The 15,847-nt window shown below is 43.5% G+C and overlaps 1 protein-coding gene across 4 annotated transcripts in view; it reads right to left on the reverse strand.

The window, feature by feature from the left end:
* Positions 1 to 15,847, reverse strand: part of SLC25A26 (solute carrier family 25 member 26) — a 140,029-nt gene that overhangs the window by 32,770 nt on the left and 91,412 nt on the right. For all 4 annotated transcript variants that reach the window (XR_014216082.1, XM_082210653.1, XM_082210652.1 and 1 more), the window contains one exon: positions 7,096 to 7,165. Coding sequence is in view for 3 of the 4 variants with exons in the window: in XM_082210653.1 (XP_082066779.1) it covers positions 7,096 to 7,165 (70 nt within the window). In the remaining variant the exon portion in view is untranslated. The remainder of the gene's footprint in view (positions 1 to 7,095; positions 7,166 to 15,847) is intronic.

The following is a 15,847-nucleotide window of genomic DNA, read 5'->3' on the forward strand; positions in this document are numbered from 1 at the left end:
TGTCAGCCTCCGAGAGAACATGGAAAAGATGATGTACCGTTGGTACATCACTCCAACAAAATTAGCTAAAATGTATAAAACCGGAGATAAGACCTGTTGGAAGTGCCAAAAGAAAGAGGGAGACTTCTTTCATATGTGGTGGTCTTGTGATGTAGTAAAGAAGTTTTGGGGCTCTGTCTATGACGAATTAAAAAAGATGCTAAAGTACACCTTCCCAAAAAAACCCGAAGCATTCCTTTTAGGAATGACGGGTAGTGAGATCAATAAGGATGACCAAACCTTATTTCAGTACGCAACTGTAGCCGCTAGGGTGCTGCTAGCGCAGAAATGGAAAAACCCCAGCATCCCAACAATTATGGACTGGCGAACCAAACTAACTGAATATATTGACTTAGCAATAATGACGCAGAAGATTAGGCATCAGAAAAATACGAAATTTATTAATGATTGGAATAAATTTTTTTCATACATGGAGATGACATTAGGAAACACCAAAGTCACAGTAGGTATAATTTAAAAGCTGTGAGGTAAAACATGACGATTAGCATAAGACACTGCTGTAAATATCGTTGAGATAGAGGTCTCGTCGTGGTGGTGGGAAGTCAAGGATCGGAAATATTGTATATTGATTTTTGAACTATTTTATTGTCTTTTTATCTTTTTTGTGATTTGCTTTAATATTAACAATGTATATGTATTTTTTAGAGGTTGGATTACAATAAAAACTTTTTAAAACGAAAAAAAAAAAAGAAAGAAAGGAGATACACCCCACACTTTGAGACACCCCACTCTTTTGAGATTCCTAAAACGAGAGCAGAGCAATATCTCCACCTGCACTTGGTTGTGGGTCAGACTGAAAGCTCACATTCCATAAGAATAGCTGCATGGCATCTTTAGGACATGCAATCAGTTAGTCAGCAGATATGGCTAGTCTATAAAAGGAAGATTCAACTCATAATAGAAGGAAGAAATCTCAGGATGGGGCATTTCATCTGCAACGATTTAACCAATTTAGGTTTGGAAGAACCGTCTTGGGCATCTGTAAAGAGTCAGTTCTAAAAGAAGATTTCATCATTGCCTTTATACCTTGTATGGGCAAGGAGACTCTCAAAACGCACCACTGTAAACTTGTCAGAGCTAATTAGATCAGAAAGGGAAACCAAGGCAGTCGTCCAGGTTTATTGCACAAAAAAGCCTTCGCTAGCATTGTACTCTTCTCAGTCTTCACTTCCGATACATTTCTGCCTCGACAAAGATGCCCGTGATTAATAAAGGCAGATGGCAGCACGAAGCAGGGAAGACAACAGGTTTTAACACGGTAATTTCTCCAAATGCATCCAAGTAACGCCATAGATCTTGTGCACTGTAAGATATGCCAAGATGGACTGGATCAATCACCCCCACCTGTTGAGCTGCCTAATGCCAAGAACAGAGTACCAAAACAAAACCCTCTGGGAAAACAGTATTTCAAAGTATCCTGACTTCCTTCAGCAAGTAAACAAAACAATTCCCTTACTGTATAAGACAAAGGTCTCTCACCAGCAGCTGTGAGTTGCTGCTGACCATTCACAAGCAGAGCAGGGAAGAGAGAAAGTTACAACATTTGAGGTCTTTTAGTTTATGGCTTTAGAAAAGATGTGCTGTATTCCTAGACCCGTGAGCAAAGATAATCAGCTGGCCCCAGGAAATACATTGCAAACAGCTGAGGCTGCTATCGAAACCCCACTCACCTGGGAGCAAGCCCCATTAAATTCAATGGGGCACACTTCAATGGGACACACTGAGTAGACACAGTTAGCACTGCACTGTAAAGCATCGTAGAAAGTTTACTTCAACCACCACTGCAATTTTGCAAGCATTTAAACAAAAAAATAGTGTTGGCCATTTAACTTAACACTAATGTTTGTTCTCCCTCTGCCAAGTAGACAACATTACGATTAGGGGGTGGGGGAAGGATCCAGTATTTTTTCTTGGTTAACACAACAGTTCAAAACAGAAGGCTGTGTTTATTGTGTTTAATGTTTTTTCTCTCCTCTGACCTCTAAAAGGCTTTAAGTAAATTTTGTGGTAACGCAAAGAACATGAGCAGCTAGGGAGTCTCAGACAGTTATAGTGTCTGAATACAGCCTTTGTGGTATTGGCAACATAGCCGTGATTAAGGATTGGCTAGCGGCTTGGGCTTATAAACTTTTATTTTCCTTCCAAGAGACCTGCAACATGGTGATAAATGTAAATAACTCTCACGCAATGGTTTGACTTACTTTATGCTTATAAACCATAATGTTTACGTATGGTTTTATATTGGTGTGCGGGTGTATGAATTTTTCCTCTCCACAAATGCTATAGACATGTTGCGCTTGAAGGAGCTGGATGTGTCAGAGGGGAAAAGGGGATCAACAAGGATCTAACCCAACTAAAACAAAACAAAAACAAAACAAAACAAAACAAAACAAAGGAGGTCCCGCCCCCGCCCTCCGTCTTCCAAAACATATGAAAAGATTGGGACAGTCTGGAATTTGTTCCAGGGGGACATGAAAGTGGAGATAGGTGGGGAATCTGGCTTGTTGCTAAGCAACCATTAATATACATTCCAACTGCTTCAGGAAGTAATTTGGAAAGGCAGCATTTCAAATCCAGAAAGGACTTTCCACCCAGGTCATACCATGCTCCCAGCAGTAGGAAACCAACAGGTCAAGTTAATCCTGAGGGGGACATAGCAAGTCTGTTAGGGAGGAACTCAAATGCTGAACATTGTACTAGAGGCACTAGCTCAATGGCCTGTGAAAAAGAAGGAGCAGGAAGCTGCTGTCGTTCTTGTGGCTCATTGTGCATCAGATTGCTATGTCTCGTTGCACACCTAGCTTCTGCCAATGCAACTGTTGCGCCGGATTTCATTTTGCATGACCATGATTCTCACTCTTACATTAATGCAACAGTCCTTGCACTGGAAGTCAAGAAAGCACTGTCTCTGGGCCTATGGGTACAAATTCTAGATTTAGAGTATGGCAAAGCTAGACGTGGGCAGGAGAGTCACATAAAGCAAGGGGTCTGTTTTTGCATCAAGAGAGGAACAGAGCACTGCCTCTCCATTCTCCCACCTTAAAGCAATCCCTCACACCCCCACCATTTCAGGCTTCAGATTGGTCCGGTTCCAGACTTGCAGCTAGGACAGTGCCTGAATTTGTGGGGGCATGAGAAGATAACATGTGAGATGCTTGAGTTCCCATCGCCAGCACATCTCATTTGGCATTAAAAGAAGCCAACCCCACACCAAACAGGCCCTGATTTACGTGCCAACCAGGCAGGCTATGGCCAGATCCAGCACCTGGAATCCATGGACAGCTGCTGGGGCCACAGCATTCTGGCAGAGAGCACAGGTGATGCCTGCCTCCCAGCTAACCTTTAAGAAAGTAACATCTACACAACTTCATGCACATAACACAGCACTTTCCACAAGACGTACCGGGAAGCCCTTACAAAATCTCAAAGGTCCTTAGCCAGACATTTATAGTGAGAAAGCATATTGGGGGAGTGTGGCGTCAATGAAAAATGGTCAGAACGGTATCCAATCATCCACAGGTTTGCCAGGAGACTATAAACAAAAATAATAGTGAAACTGTTTGCTGATCCTATAGGCTTGGGAAAGTGCTACAGAATATTCAGCATGTGGTCTGGTTTCAAAATGGCAGGCATAATGCAAAATGACAGCCAAAAATGTTCCTTTCCCCACTTCTGAGACCAGAAAATAATGGCGGAGCCTAGAAACAAAATCAGAATGAAAGCTGAGGCTTGAGGTTACATTTAACATAATTTTATTGTCTGAAATATTGGTGACATTTGATGTTATTTAACAAATGTGAAATGCCTAGTGCTTGTCAGGATGTGGAAAGCAAAAAGGTAAAACATTACCTGTAGAATTTTCCTTATATCTTTCCAAGTAACAGAACTAAATACCCTTTTCTTTCAATGAAAGCTGAAAATACATAGAAGGGGCCCAGAATACCCCTAGGCCATCACTCCTCATATCATGCTGAGCTATGACCCTACACCAGTGTCTATTTACAGAGGATGATTCTTTCAAGGCAATTATATGCCACACAAGAAAGCACATGAATACTACTGCTAATGATTCCAAGCGCAATTCAGTATATAGTGTCTGAATATATCATCCGGTCATCCAAGCAACTCAGACCCAAGACATATTTACTCTAGATTTGAGGCTGTGGAGGAAATCTCAAAAAATGTCATCCACACAAACACACACAAATGTTGAGAACTGTTTCTCAGATCAGCTACTTTCAAATGCCTCCAAACACTAGTGGAGTTGCTCCAGTGGAAACAAAACAATACTAAGACAAACAAAAAACAAAAACTGGTTTCACCAAAAGCAGCTTAGTCATGCTGGCCACATGACCCAGAAAAACTGCAGACAAACGTTGGCTCCCTTGGCCAGTAAAGCAAGATGAGCGCCACAACCCCAAAGGCATTCACGACTGGACTTAACTGTCAGGGGTCCTTTACCATTACAAGTACAAAGGTGGCTGTTTTCAGGGGCAGTCCCAATAATTATAAAGTGGGAAGAAGGGAATCGAAGTGGCAATAGCTACAAAGGGCATGTAGCTACCAACAACAAGTAGAACTGCCCAAATAGATGTGTCACACGTAGTAGGTAACCTGAACGCACTGAAGAAATTGGAAATGAAGCAGATGATGGTGGCAATGGTTCGAAGCAGAAAGGGGGGCCTAGCATTCCTGGATGCAAGACACCATGACAGCTAGATAAGCAGCAGGGTTCAAGAAGTGGAATAAAGGGACGACTTGACTGCAGGAAACAAAGGACAGGCACTGTATTCTAAACATGTTAATAAGGAAAGAAGGCCTTCTAACTTCAATAAAACTTATATCCACATTAAAGGAGAGCACCATAGGAATGTGGTCTGAGTATACAGAAGCAGCAACAATAAGGATTTGGAATGAAATACTGTAATACCAAGGGGATGCAAGTGGTGCTGTGGTCTAAACCACAGATCCTAGGACTTGCCGATCGGAAGGTCAGCGGTTCAAATCCCCGCGATGGGGTGAGCTCCCGTTGCTCAGTCCCTTCTCCTGCCCAACTAGCAGTTTGAAAGCACATCAAGTGCAAGTAGATAAATAGGTACCACTGCGGCGGGAGGGTAAATGGCGTTTCCATGCGCTGCTCTGGTTCGCCAGAAGCGGCTTAGTCATGCTGGCCACATGACCCGGAAACTGTCTGCGGACAAACGCCGGCTCCCTCGGCCTATAGAGCAAGACGAGCACGCAACTCCAGAGTCGTCTGCGACTGGACCGAACAGTCAAGGGTACCTTTACCTTTTACTGTAATACCATGGGGAACGGATAGACAGACGAGGGATTTTCTAAAATAGGCTGCCACATGTTGTCCTAAACTGTATGGGTAGGTTACCAAATCATTTAAATGGCTATTTCCATGGTTTCACTGCATATCCTGGAAAAAGACAACATATATATATATATATATATATATGCAGGTTTTGGTGTCTTCGGGTGTCTTCCCGTGTAAGAGTCGGGGTGTCTGTGCGACGTTTCGACGAGGTCTCACTCGTCATCTTCAGGCTGGTGCTTTCGGCTTCTTGTTACTGGAACAGAGCAGAATCTGGTGTTTGAGTTCCTATAAATACTGTTGAGGGGTGTGGTGTATAGCCTCCAACGTTCTGGGCAGAGAGGAAGTTCAGAAAAACTCTTCACAAGCTCAAGAGGTCAAGACACAAAAGCTTTAGCAACTAATCTACACTTAATGACCCACCCAGTGGTATTCAGAATATCACTCATGAAATCACTCAAGATATCCCTCAAGTAATTAAGGAACAAAAGAAGAAGAGGCACACTAATCTAGGAACTTCCTCTCTGCCCAGAACGTTGGAGGCTATACACCACACCCCTCAACAGTATTTATAGGAACTCAAACACCAGATTCTGCTCTGTTCCAGTAACAAGAAGCCGAAAGCACCAGCCTGAAGATGACGAGTGAGACCTCGTCGAAACGTCGCACAGACACCCCGACTCTTACACGGGAAGACACCCGAAGACACCAAAACCTGCATTCCTGTACCCGTGAAAATCTACGAAAGCAAATATATATATATATATATATATATATATATATATATATATATGTGTGTGTGTGTGTGTGTGTGTGTGTATTTAATGGTGTCTACTTTACTTTGGGCCAATCCAAAAGTGCCACTGTAACTCCTATTCACCATGACCACTTTGGACCCTCGCACTGTACACACTCTGGAAAGAAGATTTTTGCCACTCCACCCTTAGCAGCCACTAACCTGAGATTTCTATCAGACCATTAAGTTCCCCCTCCCTGCTCCTTGTCAGATGTGTGGGATGAGCCACTTGTGACATCTTAAAGGAAGTTATTTTAAAGCAGGCTGTTAGAACAAAGCAAGGTGGCTCTTTAAGAATTCAATTAACTTCCAGCTTGTTTTGCAATAAATCGTCCAAGAGCACGTCCTGCCACTCTTCATTCCAGGGATAGTGTCCGGAGACTGCCCAGATGTTTCAGCCTCCGGTTCTCCTCCGTGGAAAGTTTCCGCCTGCAGGCTGCTGCATTTAGACATTCTGTTCTCCTGACTCTACTTAATCTAGAGTGCTGTCAGAGCTGTCACATGAACAGTGAATCATGGGCCCTTATTGAAAACCCTCAAGAGGAGCTCAGGGCAGACAGCTGCACAAACCCGCACCTAAACGCAGTCTCTTCGCGCCGAGGGTTTTACAACTCAACCTCTGGATAATCCCAGAGCTTGACTGACAGGGACTGTTTGTTCAATAACAGAAATTTGTTAAAAACAAATTGGCTGTCTTTCAAACAGACACCCTTTCCTGGGTTCCCTAACCTCACCTTTTTTGTGCTTCCCTTTCTTTCCCCCTCTTCCACGCACAGCAAGATCCATTTTCTTTGCTCTAAACAAACTGGAATTATAAAAGAATGCTGCTGTGCTGCTCGCCTTAATAGATTTGCACATTTTCCCTCCTCCCTTTCTTTCTTCTTTAGCATTTCCCAGGATAACATATAATCCTTTGCACCTGCAAAAGCTCCACAGACTGCAGACTGCCAAGAATCGACCACGTGTCCTTGCTTCCATGACCAGAGATCCTGTGTTTAAAGAGATAGGAGAGGAGAAAGTTATTAAAAATTAGTATATCTACCGGGTCTTCCTCTTCCTTGTTAACTTGGGGGTGGGGGTGGAAACAGGAGTTTTAAAGAGCTGTTTGTGGCATTTTCAATTATGTGATAAGTCACATACACATACACATACTGAAGGACCTTATGTGCTCAAAAAAAGTAGATGGTCTGGGAAAGATAAATGGAACAGCAAGAGCGAAGGCATGTTTGCAGAGAGTTAAGTACATATTCATTTCAGCCTGGAGCAATGCAATTTTACAGATACAGCCTGAATCTTTCTTCCTCTTGGGAAGATAAAGCAATGCAAAAAGAACCCTGGAAAAATATCAGGAGTGAGTTCCAATCCATATGTACATGCCAAACAAAAAACATTTCCAAATGGCTTCCCGTTGTGTTACTTCATACCCAGACACAGTGTCCTCAAGCTGCTGAGAGGGGCAGCAGCAACAGCATTTTGTCACCCACTGCTAAATTGCCCAGTCTTGAAACCAAGGTGAACAACACAGGTACCACTAACAAGAGTGGCCTTATTGACTATGATGTAGGTCATAACACTCCCATTTTACAGATGTGGAAGTATGACCGAGGCAACCCTTTGAGCTTGCAGCTACGTTTTGAACCCAGAGATGTACATTTCTTTGAGAAGTGGATCTATACTCTACCCCTACCCCACCCCCCATTTTAGACAGAAACTTCTAATCTGATTGCCGGCTGTGCAGAGTATCAATGGGCTGCCCCTTGTAACAACTGTGAAACAACTTCCCCCTGCTCCCCACGCCCCCGGACGGCTGCGCATAGAAATGATTGTCTGGCCCTTGTGGCAATCATGAAGAACAATGGTTGATTTTTAAATTGTTCTAAAGGGAAAGGGTGCAAAATCTTTAATCAAGTACAGTGGTACCTCGGGTTACATATGCTTCAGGTTACAGACGCTTCAGGTTACAGACTCTGCTAACCCAGAAATAGTGCTTCAGGTTAAGAACTTTGCTTCAGGATGAGAACAGAAATTGTGCTCCTGCCGCGCAGCAGCAGCAGGAGGCCCTATTAGTTAAAGTGGTGCTTCAGGTTAAGAACAGTTTCAGGTTAAGTACGGACCTCCGGAACGAATTAAGTACTTAACCCGAGGTACCACTGTAATGTGTTAGTTGGAAAAGCAAAGGCTTGCTGAAGTAGAGCCTGCTCCATAGCTAGAGAAAAAAGCACAAACACTCATGGATGGAAGCATGCCTCTGTCTGGAGTTGGGCTCCAAGTTCCCTGTGCTAAACTGCAAGCACTAGGCTACCCATGACTAAGGTGTATGGCAACTACTTGCAACAAGTCTAAATGGAGAAAAACAAGAGCCATTAATAATGGACTACTCTACCCTACAGCCAAACTCGGAGCAGTCTAGGAGATGAAGGCCAAAGGAGAATTCAAGCTGGCCAAGAGGAAATAATAAAATCCACTCGCAGCAAGGCCAACTTAATTGTGGTGTGGTCTTCCCCAGGGAAGCAGGGAAAACCCTGTTTTCTGGATCATTTAAAAATAGACCATAGCAGACAGCACTTGGGAACATACCACGGGGAATAATCCTGCACTGGAAGACTGGACGTGGATGACCTAATAAGTTCCATCCTATCCCTCCTTTTCATAGGGAGGCCCAAAGTGAAATGTGCAAAAGAGAGGAAATGAATGCATCGAGTAACGGGAAGGAGAAGATTATAGAATAATAGCTGCATCCCATCCGGCTAAGTCTACGAAAACCCAAAGTAAAATATTTCAATTGCCAACCATTTTTGAGATTATCTCTCTCTCTAAAAAAAGAAAAGGTTCCTGCTTATGTTCAATGCTCCATATTTTATTGGTTAGATCTGGATGGTTTTTTCAATACGGTGCATATTATTATTTTGCTTGTTTTTACCATGTTGCTGTGTTTTCCCATAAGATGAGGATATAGGCACAGCCTGCTGGATCAAGTCATTCACCCCACTATTCCAACGCTCAAGGGTAAGACACAAGTAGGACCTGAGCACAACAGCATTTCCCCCACTTGCGCCTCCCACTAACTGGCATTCAGAGGCGTACCGTGGTACCTTGGTTCTCAGACTTAATCCATTCCGGAAGTCCGTTCCAAAACCAAAGTGTTCAAAAACCAAGGCACGCTTTTCCATAGAAAATAATGCAAAACGGGTTAATCCGTTCCAGACTTTTAAAAACAACCCCGAAAACAGCAATTTAACATGACTTTTACTATAAAACGGGACTACTGATCCATAAAATGAAAGCAACAAACCATGTACTGCGGTCACACAATCAATCAATCAATCGATCGATCAGCAGCTGAAATGGGTTCCACACAGTCACAAAAACAAAACAAAAAGAGCTGCAAAAACAAAATTGGAAAATGAATAGCAAAAACAGACAGACCTCAGCGTAACACTCAAAATGGAAGTGTGGCAGTCAAATTAGAAGCATAACACTCAAAAGGGAGCATGCTTAGCTTCCAAAAAAAGTTTGCAAACCGGAACACTTACTTCCGGGTTTGCAGTGTTTGGGTTCCAAGTTGTTTGAGTACCAAAGTGTTCAAGAATCAAGGTACCACTGTACTGTCTCCAATAGTGGAGGTAGAACACAGATGCTTAGATGCTTTGCTTGGGGAGAAATGCAGGAGAAAAATATCTATTTTTTTCCAGTTTGCACTATTTTCAGCTTCTGGAAGTTACAAAAAAAATTGCACGTTAAAGGACTGCTTTCACATATAATCCTATTCTGCAAGTAGAAAGCGGAGGTCCCTGTGAGATGTTCTCCCATCTTTATCACGACAATAACATGATAATATATGGAAGTCTCATTTTCTAACTCTGCTGGTGGGAATAAGCATGCTGCAGTTCTGAAAACTAAAGCCATTAATGATGTAATTGCTGCCGGATAAGAGACCTCTCAGCTACTGCAATTCTCCCCTTCTTACTGCTAGTGGTTTGTGATAGGATGGCATTCCTAAGAAGCTCTGGCCACATACGTATCTTGGCCCAAATGTGGCCCAAGACCAGGCATCCCCAAACTCGGCCCTCCAGATGTTTTGGGAGTACAATTCCCATCATCCCTGTTAGCTAGGGATGATGGGAGTTGTAGTCCCAAAGCATCTGGAGGGCCGAGTTTGGGGATGCCTGCCCAAGACATTTCGGTGATTGAAAATCCAGGCAGCACCCTTCCTGATGATTAAAATATAATAAAAAAACTATATAATAAAAAACAATTAGAACGCAGTAAGAGTGTGTTGGATCAGACCAGGCCAGATTTGTCTAGCTCAGCATCCTTATTTCATACAGAGGTCAACCAGATGCCAATTCATAGTATCCCAAACTCTGTGGCTGCTTCACTCTACCAAACCATAGGACAAGCACACCCCGTCTAAGAAGAGATGTTGCTTTGTCTTAAATACATTCCTGACAAAGGTTAATATAACTAGCAGAATGCGAACAGTGAAAACAGCTAATGTCTACTATATTGAACTGGTGATATAAAAATATGTGTCATGGCATTGAGAGATTTGGGTTCAAGACCCCAATCAGTCAGCGGGTGCCATTCTTGGGCGCTTCCAATCTCTCAGCCTCAGCAACACATCAATAATAGGAAAGATGCGGAGTCCAAAGCCATTTCCGACCTGGGAGGAGAGGGGGTTGCGGGCAGAAATCCCTCCCACATCCCACGTGGGGGCTGGGCATTGCCCCCGCGAGGCTAGGGAATCCCCGGGCGTGTTAGCGACCCGGCCCGCCAATCGGAGCTCTGCTCGAGTGGCGGTTAGGCATTGGCAGGGGTCTATTGTTATGCAAATGAAGGGGGGAAGGAAACGCCATCACCTTCCCCAAAAAGAAATGGGTAGTCCGGTAGAGGACTCCGGGGGGCGTTGCCTTGTCCGAAACCTAGGGAGGTAAGGGCCTCCGGCACGCCCCAGAGCGGTGACACCCGTTGGGATCCTAGTTGGCATACTTCAACAGGACTCTCACGGCTTGTGGACAACCCTTCCCGGTCCCCATGCCGGGTAGTTGATAGGAGCCAATGCCTAAGGCCAATACCTTCCAATTCTGTAATCAATAAAGTTGTGGCCTTTTATGCCCATTAACCTTAAATACTGTGTCCAGTGTCTTCATTTCACATGGGGGAGGGGACTTGCCACGCAACAAGATACACATGCAAGTAAAATGTATAATCTGATCAACTGTAGAGCAATAATGACCTTCTATATGAGGACCTACACAGTTGTGCAACAGTACTATTACTTTGGCATCCTGAATAAACCCAGGGAACACAAAAGCATTTAGAGGATAAGGGAATTGGCAGTGCATCTCATTACGGAAGTTTCCTTTCTTTGGGTCCAATTAACTCTGAAATTGTAACTGCACTGACAAGGTATCAGTGTGAGTACACAAGCCTTTGGTCATCTTGTTTCTCTCTAATGATTCCCTGTCTGATTGCTCCAGGCATGCGCTATTAAAGACAGCAGGAAATAATTAGCCGTGTTTTTCTTTCAGGGCAATACCCATTCCCACCAGCATTCCCAGTACTGGAAAGCAAAGATGACAAGCGCTGCACTTTTAAAACAGGCTGTGATGCCAAGCCTGTGTCATGTGCATTCTATTAGACCCAAGACTGAATAGAAGACTTTGTTTTCCACTTCAAAGGACCCATCCCAATCTTGCGCTCTTCCCTTATGAATAACAAATTGGAAATAAATCTTCTGGCTGAAACACATGGAAACTCATACAACCCAGGCCCTCCTTGGCTTCCTAGGTCACTTGTATGCTAAGTTGTGTTTGCTTGTTGTTATTTTTTTAAAAGAAACACCAAAGTGAGACCTTCATATAAGTTCATCTTCATCATCCAGCCCGGACACTTCCAAGGGTCTTCTGGCAATTCCCTCACTGTGAGAAATGAAGTTACAGGGAACCAGGCAGAGGGCCTTCTCAGCAGTGGCACCCTCCCTGTGCAATGCGTCAGGGAGATAAAGAATTACACAACTTTTAGAAAACATCTGAAACATCTGGTGGTGGGAGGGAGTTTGACTTCACCCCAAGGGGAACTCCTCCATTGTCTATCAAGACAGATGGATGCCAACAACAAATGAAATGAGTTTACTTGAACACAATGGAGGCCTAGATCACTATGTTAGCTATCTTAGATAGCAACTACAGCAACCTAGGTTCTTTTGGGTGACCTGCCCTCCAAATACTAACTCTCCTCTCACCATAGCCTTGTTTACATACACTTTGCCACCCACATGCTCGACGGCAGAATTCCCAATAGAGAGGTGGCAGTGAGCTGTGTCTACTGGCACTGAGTTGTTGCTGTTTAGTCGTTTAGTCGTGTCCGACTCTTCGTAACCCCATGGACCAGAGCACGCCAGGCACTCCTGTCTTCCATTGCCTCCCGCAGTTTGGTCAAACTCATGCTGGTAGCTTCGAGAACACTATCCAACCATCTCGTCCTCTGTCGTCCCCTTCTCCTTGTGCCCTCCATCTTTCCCAACATCAGGGTCTTTTCCAGGGAGTCTTTTCTTCTCATGAGGTGGCCAAAGTATTGGAGTCTCAGCTTCATCATCTGTCCTTCCAGTGAGCACTGGCACTGAGTAGCCCCTCCCCGATCTCAAATTCTGCACATGCTCAGAGACCCTCTCTTCCCTATTTGTGAACATATCAAAGGGTTGCGCCGGGCTTTCAATTTCAGCTAGCACTGGGTGATCTACCAGGGATTGTTGAAGTAGGTTAGCCCTGCGAATGCAAAGGGCTGGGCTGGATTCCCCCACCAGATCTCCTCCAAGCGTCTGCCTACCATCCTGGATACTGAGAAGCTATTGCATTCACCTCCCTGCCCCCTTTCGCAGTGTGGAAACTGTTTTCTTTTGGATACTTTTGCAAAGAGAAAAACAATACTCTTCATGGAGAATTCCTGCTCAGGAGGAGGAAAGAACTAATCTGCCTGCCTTGCAGTCCTATCCAAACTAGTGTTCTAACGAAAGAAGCACTCTAGGGAGAGCAACAGGATTTGGAGCCTAGAATGAATTCAGGACATATTTGGAACGAGGCATGCACAAACTTTCTAGAAATCGGATCACTTCCCATTCTGAAAACAGGGCTCAAACCAGCGAATAAACTTCATGTGCATCCACCGTCTGGGAGCCTGTTTTCAATGTGCTGCCTGTTTCCAAACTCTTGAGCATTTTCAAAGGGTGTTTTAACTCAGCCAGCAAAGCAATTCCTTTCCTTTCACTGTTCCAAGCGCACATCAGCTTACAGATGGTGCGCAAGAATGTCTTTGACAGTATTCTAAAGCCGCTGTGAATAACAGTTATTGTGACACTGATAAAGTAAGGTTTGTTTGCTGAGCAGCTGTGGCTATATTGTTCTTTTTTTTCCTGGGGTGGGGGTGGGGCAACCATTCGGCAAATGGAATGCACACTCCCCATTGGCTGGAAGTGACGTCACCTGCCTCGAAAGGCTGCACTAGAAATCTGGTTTCCGTGAAGGAGCACCTCAGCAAATGGCAGACACGTTAGTGTAACCGAACGATTAGTGCTTAATCCCCCAAAGAAGCAGAGTCGTTACACCAAGAAGGAGAAGGGAATGGTAGAACGCTTACTGCACAGCTTGCAAGGAAATGGGTTTAAGGCCCTGTGGGTTTCATCTACCCTGGGCTTAAATGCCACTAGGAACAGTAAGAAGAGAAATGAAAAGCTACCTTGGGGGGAGGGGGAGCTGTGAAAAGGGAAATGGAGGGGGGGGAGAGAAGGAAAGAATGTGGGACAAACTTCGCTTGCCCACCCAGTAAAAACTATTTTAAGGCTTTTTAAAACGGATAGCTACATATACAGCCAATAATGTATTTAAAAACGGTGTGTGTGTGTGTGTGTGTGTGTGTATTGGATATGCTAAGATTTGAAAAAACAATTAATAAATTAATACTAACAACAGAATAAAAATACTAATGGGTGTGATACCGTTTTAGAGGAATTTGCTTGTGACACAGGAGCATCTGAGAATGGTTTTGCTTAGACTCTCAACATTACACTCTCCTCTAAACTTTAGAATACCTAATTAGGTTAGGACAGCAAAACACGCCGAATCCATTTCTAAGCACCAGACTGAATATGCTCAAACCACTGAGGGGGAAGAAGAAAGCAAAAAAGAGGCTCCAAGCGGCAGCTGAACCTATTTGGGCTGCATATCAAGAACTGCTGCACATCCTAATCAAATGCATGCTTATTCCAAAGTACATGCCACTGAATTCAACGCTGCAAGTTGAACGGAATCCAGTCCAGAAGTCCGTTCAACTTCCAAAACATTCGGAAACCAAAGGGCGGCTTCTGATTGGCTGCAGGAAGCCAGGTTGGTGGCATTTGGGAGCCAAAATGTCTGAGTATCAAGGCATTCAGGATCCAAGATATGACTGTAATGGTGTAGAGATGGAACTGCCTACCTGAAAATGTTTGCGGTCCACTTTTACATTCTGTTAAGTTACAGCACCTATCCGTCCTATATCTAAAATGGTTCATATAAATGGTCCATATTAAAATCTACTCCTTGCCCAATTGTTGACCATGATATCTAGAAATATCTTCTTCTTTTTTTAAGTCAAGTGTCTGAAACACTTGAAAATTCATCTTCCCTGGCAGCAGTAATTTTGCAGCTCAGAAGCCCACTCTACAGATCTTCTTGCCCAAATGGACTATAGTAACAGCCAGGGTTTCAGTGTTAACACCTGCAAGCTAAAATAATTTGTGAAATATTAAGCCTCTTCATAGGTCCATGCAGCCATTAGATCAACATCTCGCAAAAGATTATTTTATTATTCATTTTACAGATTTATAAACTGTCTTGCAAAATAAAAAGGTTATCCCAAGCCATCCTTTCAGAGATGATAATAAACATCAGTTAAGACATTTATCAGCATTGAAAAATAGACAATAAAGTACAATAAAAAAGCAGTAAAAGCGCAATAGAATCATTTCAATTTAGCACCCAATTTAAGCATAAGATCTAAACAGAGCACGGAGAACAATATAGTAAAAACCCAACCTTTACTCTAAATTAAAAGCATAGAAATGAAATAGAAATGTTTTCTCTAAATCGGACCAATTGCTTGACCCATAAATTTAATGAATTACAACACAGGTATATGGTTAAATGGGAAAGGGTTTTACAAAGGGGGTGCCCAGAAATATGGAGTTTCTTACTTGGCTTCAGCTTGGATTTGAAAGCTGCTAAGAACGACAGAGAAACCTGTACTAAAATGAAGTTACAGTGGCATTGGTCTCCATGGATAAGCAAAATGATGGGGTGGGGAATAATAATGGGAAGTGCTGGTTTTACAAGAAAAGGAAAAGGTGTTTCATGAAAGAAAGGCTGCCCCACACAGAACACATTGCAGCAGCTTAGCCTGGATGTAACCAGAATATGAGTAACGGAGACATGAGCTAATATATCCAGAGAGGGCTGCACCAAGTATATCAGCTTACGGTGATAAAATGCACACCTAGCTACTGTAATCTCTTGAATTTCTATGAATTTGGTCTTCCAGAGGGAGAGCAACCCCATCCAGATCCAGCTAAATACTGGAGCAATTGACACATAGCACCTCTGTCTCATTTGAATGAAGCTTCAGCTTGTTTGTCCTCC

The sequence above is a fragment of the Podarcis vaucheri genome, assembly GCF_965113315.1.
Source record: "Podarcis vaucheri genome assembly, chromosome: 2".
Lineage (NCBI taxonomy): Eukaryota > Metazoa > Chordata > Lepidosauria > Squamata > Lacertidae > Podarcis > Podarcis vaucheri.